Source organism: Oncorhynchus gorbuscha, linkage group LG04 (genome assembly GCF_021184085.1).
Source record: "Oncorhynchus gorbuscha isolate QuinsamMale2020 ecotype Even-year linkage group LG04, OgorEven_v1.0, whole genome shotgun sequence".
Lineage (NCBI taxonomy): Eukaryota > Metazoa > Chordata > Actinopteri > Salmoniformes > Salmonidae > Oncorhynchus > Oncorhynchus gorbuscha.
In genome coordinates, this window is record NC_060176.1 from 40,384,277 (window position 1) to 40,399,540 (window position 15,264).

The 15,264-nt window shown below is 46.2% G+C and overlaps 1 protein-coding gene across 1 annotated transcript in view; it reads left to right on the plus strand.

Annotated features, from left to right (window-relative positions):
* LOC124034061 (potassium channel subfamily T member 1-like) overlaps positions 1-15,264 on the plus strand; it is an 83,125-nt gene that overhangs the window by 33,201 nt on the left and 34,660 nt on the right. The window contains 9 exon segments of the mRNA XM_046346772.1: positions 502-596; positions 1,458-1,638; positions 4,298-4,462; positions 4,693-4,829; positions 5,791-5,854; positions 6,246-6,354; positions 6,646-6,754; positions 7,928-8,077; positions 8,324-8,559. Of these exon segments, the coding sequence (XP_046202728.1) occupies positions 502-596; positions 1,458-1,638; positions 4,298-4,462; positions 4,693-4,829; positions 5,791-5,854; positions 6,246-6,354; positions 6,646-6,754; positions 7,928-8,077; positions 8,324-8,559 (1,246 nt within the window).

A 15,264-nucleotide genomic window follows, 5' to 3' on the forward strand; every position in this document is an offset into this window, starting at 1 on the left:
GGCATCTCTCTGTGGGCAGATGGTTAGGTCCTGGGCCAAGGAGATCAGTGCTGTGAGAGAGAACAGAGAACAGATCCAGCCTAGAGAGGTTGGAGGGAAGTAGCTAGTCAGACAGGCAGAAACATTAACACGTAATGAAGGGACGTGGTGGGTAGGTAGCTTGAAGAGATTGGAGGGGAGATGGTGGGTAGCAAATCAGCCAGGCAGAAACATTAACAAGGTGTGACATGGACTGCATGCCCACTGGTACATCTGAGGAAAGGTTGTGTTTATTGAATGGTTGCATCAGTATCAAAGTAACCAGATAAAATGAAAAAATGGGGTCCCCAGAAATTCTAGCAGAACAAATGGGATGCCCGCTGAATTCTTTTTAAATACCACTGGCGTAGATAGATAGGCAGACAGACTGGCTGACCAGCAGACCAATTGACTGACCAACCGATTTAATATTCTCACTGTCTTTCTCCTTCCCACTCTCCCTCTACCCCTCTTTCTCCTCAGAACGATCTCCATCGTGCCATCCAGAGGACCCACTCTGCCATGTTTAACCAGGTCCTCATACTTATCTGCACCCTTCTCTGTCTGGTCTTCACTGGGTATGTGCCACCTGATCCCAGACCCCTTTCCCTTGAAACTCCATGGATCTGGCACCATGGGCAGTATCTCATTCCACAAACATGTTCCCTCCAATCTGTCCATTCCCACACACAGATCTGATAGAATCTGGTTAGGTGTAAGAAACATTGAAAAAACGAGGTGAAGCTATTAAAATAGGACAAACTGGTTGTAATGCCCACTGACATAGTTTGCTCTTGCCCAGTTGTGCCAGATCTGTGAAGGGGACTAACAAGAGCAGATCGGAGAGGAGAAAACAACTTTGTGGAATGAAATGCAGCCCCTGATCTTAGCCACTTATCCCTGAAGCTCCCTGAGACCTTCTCCTCTCCTCCTACCTCTGTCATCTTGGCATGTCATTATCCAATACAGAGAACTAACTGAGGACGTCAGGCAGAACAGACAGCAGAATCAATGGTGTCATTCTCACTGATTACACAGATTAGAGCAGAAGTGTTATGGTGCATTGATCGTGGGGAAAGTAGGATTTTGATCCTTAATCTGCCAGGCTGAATTTCAATGTAGATGTATGCCAAAGCCTCTGTTGAAATATTATCGGAAATGAGTAGGTCATATTGGCTCATCACCCTATTATCATTACATGATAGTGTAATTCACCTTTCTCTTTGTTAATTTAACGGGTCTATATTTGAATTGAATCTATCCCTATTCAAATAAGCGCACTGCTTTTCCCTCATGCATAGCCTAGTTCCAGAGTTATAGTGGTTCTCCATAATACAGATTCAGAAACGTACAACATTGAGCATTGAGCATCTATGCTCGCAAGACTACCTCGTGCAAAATATTTCCCTCTAAATGTGAAATCCCTCTCCTCCTTCCAGGGCATGTGGTATCCAGCATCTAGAGAGAGCCGGAAAGAACCTGACTCTGTTCAACTCTCTGTATTTCTGCATCGTCACCTTCTCTACGGTGGGCTATGGTGACGTCACACCTCATATCTGGCCTTCTCAGCTGCTGGTGGTCATCCTCATTTGTGTGGCCCTTGTGGTGCTCCCGCTACAGGTATGAGACTAAATATAACAGAGCTTATACAATGGTAAAATAGCCTGTGTGGCCCCAGATGCGGGAAGAAATGGCAGCAGTTTTACAGGCGCCTAACCAATTTGCTATTGTGTTTTTTCTTGCGTTATTTGTAACTTATTTTGTACATAATGTTTCTGCCACCGTATCTTACGGCAAAACAGAGCTTCTGGATATCAGGACAGCGATCACTCACCTCGGATTAGACAAAGATTATTTTATTCAACAAGCATGACGCACAGGAATTACTTCGAACACCCGACAAGGCCAACATCTCCGTCATTGACAAGCGAAAGAGACGCAGGTACAGAGGACACGGAGCGGGGTACCCCATAAGGATCCACAGACAGAGAGTGGGAAAGCTGCCGTTACCGTCAATATTACTTGCCAACGTGCATTCACTGGACAATAAATTAGACGAGGTACGATCACGAATATCCTGCCAAGGGGACTTCATAAACTGTAACATCTTATGTTTCACGGAATCGTGGCTGAATGATGACATGAATATTCAGCTAGCAGGTTATACGCTGCACTGGCAAGAAAGAACAGCACACTCCGGAAAGACGCGGTCTGTGCATATTTGTAAACAACAGCTGGTGCACGAAATCTAAGGAAGTCTCTAGATTTTGCTCACCTGAATTAGAGTATCTTACTATTTGCCAAGAGAGTTTTCATCCATACTTTTTGTAGCTGTTTATTTACCACCACAGACAGATGCTGGCACTAAGACTGCACTCAGTCAGCTGTATAAGTAAGTAAATAATCAAACAAGAAATCGCTCACCAAGATGCGGTACTCCTAGTGGCCGGGGATTTTAATGCAGGGAAACTTATATCAGTTTTACCTCATTTCTATCAACATGTTACATGCGCAACCAGATGGGGAAAAATTCTAGATCACCTGTACTCCACACACTGAGACGCAGACAAAGCTTTCCCTCGCCCTCCATTTGGTAAATCTAACCACAATTCTATCCTCCTGATACCTGCTTACAAGCAAAAATTAAAGCAGGAAGCACCAGTGACTCAGTCTACAAAAAGTGGTCAAATGAAGCAGATGCTAAACTAGCACAGACTGGAACATGTTCCAGGATTCTTCCGATGGCATTGAGGAGTACCCCACATCAGTCACTGGCTTTGTCAATAAGTGCATCGAGGATGTCATCCCCACAGTGACTGTACGTACATACCCCAACCAGAAGCCATGGATTACAGGCAACATTTGCACTGAGCTAAAGGGTAGAGCTGCTGCTTTCAAGGTGTGGGACTCTAACCCGGAAGCTTATAAGAAATCCTGCTATGACCTCCTACGAACCATCAAACAGGCAAAGAGCCAATACTGGGCTAAGATTGAATCGTACTACACCGGCTCCGACGCTCGTCTTATGTGGCAGGGCTTGCAAACTATTACAGACTACAAAGGAAAGCACAGACGTGAGCTGCCCAGTGACGAGCTTAACAGATGAGCTAAATCACTTCTATTCTCACTTCAAGGCAAGCAACCCTGATGCATGCATGAGAGCATCAGCTGTTCCGGGCGGCTGTGTGATCACGCTCTCCATAGCTGACATGAGTAAGACCTTTAAACAGGTCAACATTCACAGGGCGGCAGGGCCAGATGGATTACCAGGACGTGTACTCAGGGCATGCGCTGACGACCTGGCAGGTGTCTTCACTGACATTTTCAACATGTCACTGATTGAGTCTGTAGTACCAACATGTTTCAAGCAGACCACCATAGCCCCTGTGCCCAATAACACTAAGGCAACCTGCCTAAATAACTACAGACCCGTAGCACTCACGTCCGTAGCAATGAAGTGCTTTGAAAGGCTGGTAATGACTCGCATTAACACCATTATCCCAGAAACCCTTGACCCCCTCTATTTGCATACCGCCCCAACAGATCCACAGATGATGCAATCTCTATTGCACTCCACACTGCCCTTTCCCACCTGGACAAAAGGAACACCTACGTGAGAATGCTATTCATTAATTACAGCTCAGCGTTCAACACAATAGTGCCCTCAAAGCTCATCACTAAGCTAAGGACCCTGGGACTAACCACCTCCCTCTGCAACTGGATCCTGGACTTCCTGAAGAGCCGCCCCCAGGTGGTGAGGTTAGGTAACAACACATCTGCAACGCTGATCCTCAACACTGGAGCCCCTCAGGGGTGTGTGCTCAGTGTCGAAGGCAGTGGATAGATCTAGGAGGATGAGAACAGAGGAGAGAAAGTCAGCTGTGGCAGTGTGGACAGCCTCCGTGACACAGAGGAGAGCAGTCTGGGTTGAGTGACCCGTCTTGAAGCCTAACTGGTTAGGGTCAAGACGCTTGTTCTGCGTCTTGATAACGAGAGAGTTGATCAGAGACCGCACGCTCAAAAGTTATGGAAAGAAACGAAAGAACGACTTCACAGAGCAGCAACCCTCCTCATAAAGTATTTTGATATGTTGCCAAAATCCCCACAGTATACATTAGCTAATGAATAGAATCCATAGAAATCCATTTCATGAACTTCACTTCTGCATCAGCATTTTAACTTCTCACTCTGTCACCATCCAAAAGGACATCATTAGGCTATAAGTGTATTACTTACAGTAGCGTACAGCAGGTTTTGTAACCCCGTGTGTGTTTGTCAGTTTGAGGAGTTGGCCTATCTGTGGATGGAGCGTCAGAAGTCAGGAGGGAACTACAGCAGACACCGGGCCCAGACAGAGAAACATGCGGTCCTGTGCGTCAGCTCTCTGAAGATAGACTTGCTCATGGACTTCCTCAACGAGTTCTACGCTCATCCTAGATTACAGGTAGGTCTACGGGAATAGAGGAAGGCCATGTTATTTGGTGTGTACTCCAAAGAGCAAGCTAAAGGACAGCGCTCAATAGTTCCCTTTTATTTTTGTCACCCCTGTCATTAAGACAATCAAATCGTGCCTAACAACATGTGCAATTAGCTTGCAAAATATCATATGTGAAAATGCAAACATTCAGTCTAGATGTAAGGTGTCTGACAGGTATCTACCCTGCTCTCCTGCAGGACTACTATGTGGTGATCCTGTGTCCTACAGAGATGGACATCCAGGTGCGTCGTATCCTCCAGATCCCCCTGTGGTCCCAGAGGGTCATCTATCTCCAGGGCTCAGCACTCAAAGACACAGACCTCATGAGGGCCAAGTGAGTGACCCACAACCCACGGGGAGTAGAGAGTCTCAATGGGAGAGAAGGGCAGCGTTGAACAGGGCCCAATGCTGTGGTGCGTTATAGGTACAAATGTCACGTCTCTCGGTCAGCTCCATACTATAGCATTTCTATTTGCAATGATAAGGGGAAGCAAGGGGGATCAGAAAAGTTAATGACACCATCAGTTGAGGTCCCAGAGGTCGGCTGTGGTTACCTCAGATAAGGACCAACCTCTCATGAACCTGTTATTGAGTCCTCATACTTACTGGCTGATAGGCTTTCTGATCTCAGATATTAGTCAAGCGTCTGTGAGTGAGTCTGTGTACCGTGGTGCTGGCAGATATGAGAACAGTGAAGTCAGGAAAATGGCAGCCGACGGTATTCATTTAGTTGGCTGTCCTCTCCTAGTACAGTATGTCAGTGTAATGGGATTTCTCACTACTGCTCATCCTCATCATAACAGCCAAGTTCATAAGCATAACACCATAACGTATTGGCAGTGGCACGGGCTGACCTGTCAATCACACAATACAGGCATCCTTTGATATATGCAGCTGTTCTAATGTATCGCTCCAGTTTTTATTGTGGCCATAAAGTGGATGTTATGGAATGGTGGTTTGAGTTGTGGTAATACTGCTGGTCCCCTTGAGGGAAAACTGGGATGGAGTGAAATTTACCCTCTATCAACTGCAGCGCTGCCTGGCCATTCAGTGAAAACTGAGTCATAATTCCAGCAGCTCATCCCTCTGCTCTGCCCTTTTCACACATGAAATGACTCAGGATGATACAGAAATACAGTGATGGTACAGTTCCCATTACAACAACATGGTGCTGTTAGCCTATTAGCTTTTCTCACAGGTAGTTCTCGCTAATATTACCTGTCTGAAGCTTCCTTGGCTTGGCTTGGCTTGGCTGTGTGTGTGTGTTTTCTGTTAATACAGTGTGTTTCCTACAGGATGGATGATGCAGAAGCCTGTTTTATCCTAAGCAGTAGGAACGAGGTGGACCGCACTGCTGCTGTAAGTTCATTATCAGATTCATGACTTCATATTCAGCTCAATGCAGTCATAACTCAACACATGTCCAAATATGAATAGAGTTACGATGGCAATGAACTGAATATTTCCACTCCAACTCCCTCTCAGTTAGATCGTGCTGATTGGATCTGTGGCTCAAGTACTCTTTTCCTTTTCCAATCAGCTGATTATTTCAAGATGGACAGAAATGGAAAGAAAATGAAAAATATGTATTGGATTTATATACCCATATTGGTCACACATTACAGCCTAGCTCTCCAATTCTCAGGGCTCATAAAATCTGGATTATATTTACGGTTGAGGGATGATGACAATATTGACGGTGGAAATGGCAGAAGTGTCAGATGGTAAAGGATGTTGTTTTCTCCTGCAGGATCACCAGACCATACTGAGAGCCTGGGCTGTGAAGGACTTTGCCCCAAACTGCCCCCTGTACGTCCAGATCCTCAAACCAGAGAACAAATTCCATGTAAAGTTTGCTGGTGAGCTTACCTCAAATAGCGCTCTTTCATTTTGTCCCTGTCTCTTTCATTCTGTCTCCCTGTCTCTTTTATTCTGTCGCCCTGTCTCCCTTTGTCTCTTTCTCTTACATTCTCTCTCCACTCCATTCTCCAAATCCCCACATGCTTCACTTAATCTCTAATTTGGTCGCTCCTTCCCTCCCCACAACTCTTTCTCTCAATTTCTGTCTCCTTCATTTGCAAGCCTTACAAAAAACAAGTCCTTACAACGCCTATTTGCTCTGACTTAGAGTATTCTGGTTCATTTGTTAGATCATGTGGTCTGTGAGGAGGAATTCAAGTATGCCATGCTGGCTCTGAACTGTGTATGTCCAGCCACATCCACACTGGTCACACTCCTGGTGCACACCTCCAGAGGACAGTGAGTACACCCCATTAACTTCCCATTAAAACACTAATGATTCTCACTGAAAACTGCAAATAACCATAAATATTGAAACCACACACCTCAGACTTTGGGGTTGTGAGAAAGTGCTATACAAATCAAATCCATTATTATAACGTGCAGGTTTTGATGTGTGAAACTGTAACCTATACATTGAGGTTTCCTTCTTTCTAAACAAGTGCCAGGAAACCACAACAACAACAAACAAATGTGGCACTGTCCAAAGGCCTTACCCTATTATGGTCTCCTTCCTGAAAGCTACCGCACTGCCATAGAGTTTACCTTGTGCTTCCACACTCATAATTCTCAGTGTGCTTCCATCTACACCAAGCCGAGGTGATAGCTTCAACACCGTCATAATAGCCACAGTTTAACTTAGCAGGAAAGCTATTATAATTCTCTTTATTGGAAACTTGGATAGGCTATTTTATTTTTATGTGACAGATTTTGATGGAAATGTTTCTCTGAAGTCATCAGATAGATTAAAAGCGGAAATGTGAAAGGGAGAGAGAAGCGAGCGAGAGAGAGAGAGAGAAGAACAATAGAAGGAGGGTATGGATGAGTACAAGCTCATAAAAGGTCAGAAACAATTTGTTTGGCCAGATGGCGCAATTATTCAAGGGAAAGTGCTGGGTTGCAAATCAAGCCATGGGAGTGGAGGTAACTGAGCCAAACCAGAGTGTATATCAATACCCCTAAAAGCATTCAGTCTGAAAGCGTTCAGTCTGCCATTTTTCATACATTAAGAAGAAGAACCATATATTTTTCACACTACTGAGGCGAACAATGCCGTTCTGAGCTGTACTGTGCTGGCCAATTTACACATCCATACACCATAGTTGCTGGAACTGTGCTGGAAAGGACATTGTGAAAATAAAATATCTGAGCCAGCACATTACGGTTCAGGCGGAGACTGTACTGTGAAAAGTGTATCAGATTATCTTCATAATAGCTAGTAGTTCATCACTGTCTAACATTGTCTTAGCATCTCAGGTCAATGTGTTGTCAGGTATAAGACCACTGAGTCTCTCTTCTCAGGTACTGCTTGCTATTACAGAGAGAGTCAATTAATTGCTCAATCATCTTCATCCCCGTTGGGACATAAAGGCCACAATGAGTTTCCTCGACTTCTTCTGTCCTTGACTACAGGGAGGGCCAGCTGTCGCCAGAGCAGTGGCAGAGGACGTATGGACGTTGCTCTGGGAACGAGGTCTACCACATCCGCCTGTGCGACAGCAAGTTCTTCGGGGAGTACGACGGGAAGAGTTTCACCTACGCCTCCTTCCACGCACACAAAAAGTGAGTAGACAGGCTTACTGATTATCCTGGTAACCCAGGAATGTATCAGTCTCTGTATGAAAGACAAAACCAGGATAGCCTGCAGGCGACCTCGAGGTCCAGAGTTGTACACCACTGGATTAAACTGCAACATATCAGATGACTGAGCCTACTCTTCGTTTCTCTGGGGGTGTTGGAAAAAAGCCAGAAGGATCATTTCTGTTCTAACCAAACAGACAATAAAGTATCTAGTCCATCTCCCCTCAGGTATGGTGTGTGTCTGATCGGGGTGAAGAGGGAAGACAACAAGAGCATCCTGCTGAACCCAGGTCCTCGCCACATCATGTCCGCCCCAGACACCTGCTACTACATCAACATCACCAAGGAAGAGAACTCCTCGTTCATCTTCAAACAGGAGGAGAAAGACAAGAAGGGCCTGCCGGTGACCGGGCTGTATGACGCCCCCTCCAGGCTGCCTGTACACAGCATCATCGCCAGCATGGGTGAGAAACAGGGGGAGAGGGAAGAGAGTGAGAGAGCAGGGTCGATATCTTCTATGTTGGTTAGAGAAGAGGGATGGGTGAGTCTGATAAAGGGGTTAGTGGGGAGGAAGTGGGGGTGATATAAAGTCTCATGTAGAGGGGAATGGGGGGTTCTATTATTGGAGGAAGGAAGAAGAGATTGGGGAAGATATGGCGAGGGTGAAGGAGAGGGATGACTGAGTTTTGTTTTTATTTCTTCACTCTTCACTGCTGTGTATGAGTTTAGCTACATCTTTTGCCGGGTCAAAGATTTCACAGTGCACCTGCTGTATGGGTCATTCCACGAAATGAGTGCCTTTTGCGTCCATTTGATATTTGAAGTAGATGTTGTGCACCAATATATGTATTTTTAAAGCCTGTCATATTAAATGAAGTGCCCTTTAATATATACCATGTTATGGAAATTCTTATATATGACACTCAAAGACAGTATTAAATTAATCACTCTTTATTGTCAGCGAGCTGAAGAGGTCACAGTCAAGCTTAGATGCATAAGTACCAGTCTGAAGTGAGCTCTAAAGGGCATTCCTTACATAAAGCCTTATATACTGCTATCTAAACCTATTATCAGGAATCAAGGTAAGACCCAGATGCAGACACGTAGAATAAACAATGGTTTAATAGTCTATGGGGCAGGCAAGAGACAGGTCAAGGTAGGCAGGAGTCAATAATCCAGAGTTGGGGCAAGGGTACAGTTCGGCAGGCAGGGTCAGGGGCAGGCAGAGTGGTCAGGCAGGTGGGTACAGAGACGGGACAGGTGAGGGTCAAAACCAGGAAGGCGAGGAAAAAGAGAGGCTGGGAAAAAACAGGAGCTGACAGGACAAACGCTGGTAAGCTAGACGAACTTGCAACAGACAAACAGAGAACACAGGTATAAATACACAGAGGATAATGGGGAAGATGGGCGATACCTGGAGGGAGGTGGAGACGAGCACAAAAACATGTGAGACAGATCAGGGCGTGACACCTACATGATTAATTTGATCTGTTTACACATGTGACTGGCTCCGTCTAACTTAACTTAAAGAACATATGTGACTCACCACCTGGATTCGGTCTTATATAGTAAAATGTGAAATGGTGTTTTTGACATTTGATAAAAGTAGAGACTCAGAGCTACAAAATGGTATATCATACACTGCATTTGAGGATCAATGGGAAAGTAATTATTTGAAAGGTGATGAACTTGTAAACTCACTTTTGAGAAAATCGCCTTTGAATGTTTTGGTATCTAGTGAAGAGCTCCTCTTTGTCTACCTACACCCATTCAGCTTCATTCACACCCTCTTAGCTTTATCCATTTACATTTACATTTACATTTAAGTCATTTAGCAGACGCTCTTATCCAGAGCGACTTACAAATTGGTGCATTCACCTTATGACATCCAGTGGGACAGTCACTTAACAATAGTGCATCTAAAACTTAGGGGGGGGGTGGGGTGAGAGGGATTACTTATCCTATCCTAGGTATTCCTTAAAGAGGTGGGGTTTCAGGTGTCTCCGGAAGGTGGTGATTGACTCCGCTGTCCTGGCGTCGTGAGGGAGTTTGTTCCACCATTGGGGGGGCCAGGGCAGCGAACAGTTTTGACTGGGCTGAGCGGGAGCTGTACTTCCTCAGTGGTAGGGAGGCGAGCAGGCCAGAGGTGGATGAACGCAGTGCCCTTGTTTGGGTGTAGGGCCTGATCAGAGCCTGGAGGTACTGAGGTGCCGTTCCCCTCACAGCTCCGTAGGCAAGCACCATGGTCTTGTAGCGGATGCGAGCTTCAACTGGAAGCCAGTGGAGAGAGCGGAGGAGCGGGGTGACGTGAGAGAACTTGGGAAGGTTGAACACCAGACGGGCTGCGGCGTTCTGGATGAGTTGAAGGGGTTTAATGGCACAGGCAGGGAGCCCAGCCAACAGCGAGTTGCAGTAATCCAGACGGGAGATGACAAGTGCCTGGATGAGGACCTGCGCCGCTTCCTGTGTGAGGCAGGGTCGTACTCTGCGGATGTTGTAGAGCATGAACCTACAGGAACGGGCCACCGCCTTGATGTTGGTTGAGAACGACAGGGTGTTGTCCAGGATCACGCCAAGGTTCTTGGCGCTCTGGGAGGAGGACACAATGGAGTTGTCAACCGTGATGGCGAGATCATGGAACGGGCAGTCCTTCCCCGGGAGGAAGAGCAGCTCCGTCTTGCCGAGGTTCAGCTTGAGGTGGTGATCCGTCATCCACACTGATATGTCTGCCAGACATGCAGAGATGCGATTCGCCACCTGGTCATCAGAAGGGGGAAAGGAGAAGATTAATTGTGTGTCGTCTGCATAGCAATGATAAGAGAGACCATGTGAGGTTATGACAGAGCCAAGTGACTTGGTGTATAGCGAGAATAGGAGAGGGCCAAGAACAGAGCCCTGGGGGACACCAGTGGTGAGAGCGCGTGGTGAGGAGACAGATTCTCGCCACGCCACCTGGTAGGAGCGACCTGTCAGGTAGGACGCAATCCAAGCGTGGGCCGCACCGGAGATGCCCAACTCGGAGAGGGTGGAGAGGAGGATCTGATGGTTCACAGTATCGAAGGCAGCCGATAGATCTAGAAGGATGAGAGCAGAGGAGAGAGAGTTAGCTTTAGCAGTGCGGAGCGCCTCCGTGATACAGAGGAGAGCAGTCTCAGTTGAATGACTAGTCTTGAAACCTGACTGATTTGGATCAAATCCGCATGTCATCAGCCTTCGAGATTCTGCAGGGAGCCAGGTGCTTTACTAAGTTGGACCTTCGTAACGCTTACCATCTATCAGCGCGGCGTTTAGAGGCATTTGAGTACCGGTCGGCGTTTAATGATGTTCTGAGCGCTGAACATTTTTGTTTTTGTCTATCTTGACGATATCCTCTCCGTCATTCTCCACGTCGACGGTAGGTCATTCAGAGAGAGATAGCGGGAGAGCTGGCCAAGGACGGCACGTTCAAGAGTTTTGGAGAGAAAAGAAAGAAGGGATACTGGTCTGTAATTGTTGACATCGGAGGGATCGAGTGTAGGTTTTTTCAGAAGGGGTGCAACTCTCGCTCTCTTGAAGACGGAAGGGACGTAGCCAGCGGTCAGGGATGAGTTGATGAGCGAGGTGAGGTAAGGGAGAAGGTCTCCGGAAATGGTCTGGAGAAGAGAGGAGGGGATAGGGTCAAGCGGGCAGGTTGTTGGGCGGCCGGCCGTCACAAGACGCGAGATTTCATCTGGAGAGAGAGGGGAGAAAGAGGTCAGAGCACAGGGTAGGGCAGTGTGAGCAGAACCAGCGGTGTCGTTTGACTTAGCAAACGAGGATCGGATGTCGTCGACCTTCTTTTCAAAATGGTTGACGAAGTCATCTGCAGAGAGGGAGGAGGGGGGCGGAGGATTCAGGAGGGAGGGAGAAGGTGGCAAAGAGCTTCCTAGGGTTAGAGGCAGATGCTTGGAATTTAGCGTGGTAGAAAGTGGCTTTAGCAGCAGAGACAGAGGAGGAAAATGTAGAGAGGAGGGAGTGAAAGGATGCCAGGTCCGCAGGGAGGCGAAAATTTCCTCCATTTCTGCTCGGCTGCCCGGAGCCCTGTTCTGTGAGCTCGCAATGAGTCATCGAGCCACGGAGCGGGAGGGGAGGACCGAGCCGGCCTGGAGGATAGGGGACATAGAGAGTCAAGGGATGCAGAGAGGGAGGAGAGGAGGGTTGAGGAGGCAGAATCAGGAGATAGGTGGGAGAAGGTTTGAGCGGAGGGAAGAGATGATAGGATGGAAGAGGAGAGAGTAGCGGGGGAGAGAGAGCGAAGGTTGGGACGGCGCGATACCATCCGAGTAGGGGCAGTGTGGGAGGTGTTGGATGAGAGCGAGAGGGAAAAGGATACAAGGCAGTGGTCGGAGACTTGGAGGGGAGTTGCAATGAGGTTAGTGGAAGAACAGCATCTAGTAAAGATGAGGTCGAGCGTATTGCCTGCCTTGTGAGTAGGGGGAAGGTGAGAGGGTGAGGTCAAAAGAGGAGAGGAGTGGAAAGAAGGAGGTAGAGAGGAAAGAGTCAAAGGTAGACGTGGGGAGGTTAAAGTCGCCCAGAACTGTGAGAGGTGAGCCGTCCTCAGGAAAGGAGCTTATCAAGGCATCAAGCTCATTGATGAACTCTCCGAGGGAACCTGGAGGGCGATAAATGATAAGGATGTTAAGCTTGAAAGGGCTAGTAACTGTGACAGCATGGAATTCAAAGGAGGCGATAGACAGATGGGTAAGGGGAGAAAGAGAGAATGACCACTTGGGAGAGATGAGGATCCCGGTGCCACCACCCCGCTGACCAGACGCTCTCGGGGTGTGCGAGAACACGTGGGCGGACGAAGAGAGAGCAGTAGGAGTAGCAGTGTTGTCTGTGGTGATCCATGTTTCCGTCAGTGCCAAGAAGTCGAGGGACTGGAGGGAGGCATAGGCTGAGATGAACTCTGCCTTGTTGACCGCAGATTGGCAGTTCCAGAGGCTACCGGAGACCTGGAACTCCACGTGGGTCGTGCGCGCTGGGACCACCAGAGTAGGATGGCCGCGGCCACGCGGTGAGGAGCGTTTGTATGGTCTGTGCAGAGAGGAGAGAACAGGGATAAACAGACACATAGTTGACAGGCTACAGAAGAGGCTACGCTAATGCAAAGGAGATTGGAATGACAAGTGGACTACACGTCTCGAATGTTCAGAAAGTTAAGCTACGTAGCAAGAATCATATTGACTAAAATGATTAAAATGATACAGTACTGCTGAAGTAGGCCAGCTGGCAGTGGGTGCGTTGTTGACACTACACTAATCAAGTCGTTCCGTTGAGTGTAATAGTTTCTGCAGTGTTGCTATTCGGGGCTAGCAGGCTAGCTAGCAGTGTTGTTTACGTTACGTTGCGTTAAAAGAACGACAATAGATGGCTAGCGAACCTAGAAAATCGCTCTAGACTTCACAATTATCTTTGATACAAAGACGGCTATGTAGCTAGCTAAGTAGCTAGCTACGATCAAACAAATCAAACCGTTGTACTGTAATGAAATGAAGTGAAAATGTGATACTACCTGTGAATGCGACCGGGTAGTTGAGTTCTATACAGAAGACGTTGGCTAGCGTTGGCTAGCTAGCAGAGTCACCTACGTTAAGGACGACAAATAGCTGGCTAGCTAACCTCGGTAAATGGCTAGCTAACCTCGGTAAATTAAGATAATCACTCTAAGACTACACACTCTAAACCTAAACAACACAATTATCTTGGATACGATGATACGAAGACAGCAAAGACAGCTATGTAGCTAGCTAACACTAAACTAATCAAGTCGTTCAGTTGAGTGTAATAGTTTCTCCAGTGCAGCTGGAGTGCACACGTGATGCTCTGGCCGATGATATGTTTACCTCTGGATAACATGAAAACAGCCTAACCAGCTCTGTTGGCATCAATTTCATTACGCTTTTTTGCAATGTTTACTGACACCGGCCATATTCAACGGGTATTTTACACACGTCATGTAACGTTAGCTAACGACCCAGCCAGCTAACGTTAGCTAGTTAAACAACAATGAACAAAGTGCCAACAATGCCTAACATTAGACTCTAACTAGAAAGCAAACAGCTCTGGGGAATGAATAGTAACGTCCGCTAAGGAGCCAGCCAGCTAACATTAGCTAGCTAGCTAACAGTACACTTTAGCTTAACTTCTTGCATCGAGCCATCCCGGATCCGGGATTGTGACTACAGCCTCAAGCCCATTACCATAACGCAACGTTAACTTTTCATGAAAATCGCAAATGAAATTAAATCAATATGCTAGCTCTCAAGCTTAGCCTTTTGTTAACAACACTGTCATCTCAGATTTTCAAAATATGCTTCTCAACCATAGCAAAACAAGCATTTGTGTAACAGTATTGATAGCTAGTGTAGCATTTAGCATAGCATTTAGCATTAGCATTCAGCAGGCAACATTTTTACAAAAACAGAAAAGCATTCAAATAAAATAATTTACCTTTGAAGAACTTTGGATGTTTTCAATGAGGAGACTCTCAGTTAGATAGCAAATGTTCAGTTTTTCCTGAAAGATGATTTGTTTAGGACAAATCGCTCCGTTTTCTGCGTCACGTTTAGCTACGAAAAAAACCTGTATCCAGGATTGTGTAAATCTATCCGCAAGCTCATTCGCATAACACAACGTTAACTATTCATGAAAATCGCAAATGAAATGAAATCAATATGCTAGTTCTCAAGCTTAGCCTTTTGTTAACAACACTGTCATCTCAGATTTTCAAAAATATGCTTCTCAACCATAGCAAAACAAGCATTTGTGTAACAGTATTGATAACTATTGATAGCTAGCGTAGCATTTAGTGTTAGCATTCAGCAGGCAACATTTTCACAAAAACCAGAAAAGCATTCAAATAAAATAATTTACCTTTGAAGAACTTCAGATGTTTTCAATGAGGAGACTCAGTTCAGTTTTTACAAAAATATTATTTGTGTTGACAAATCGCTCCGTTTTCTTCATCACGTTTGGGTAAGAAAAAAACGAAAATGAAGTCATTAAAACGCGAACTTCTTTTCAAAATTAACTCCATAATATTGACAGAAACATGGCAAACGATGTTTAGAATCAATCCTCAAGGTGTTTTTCACATATCTATCAATGATAAATCCTTCGTGGCAGTTGCCTTTGTCTTCTGAAGAAAT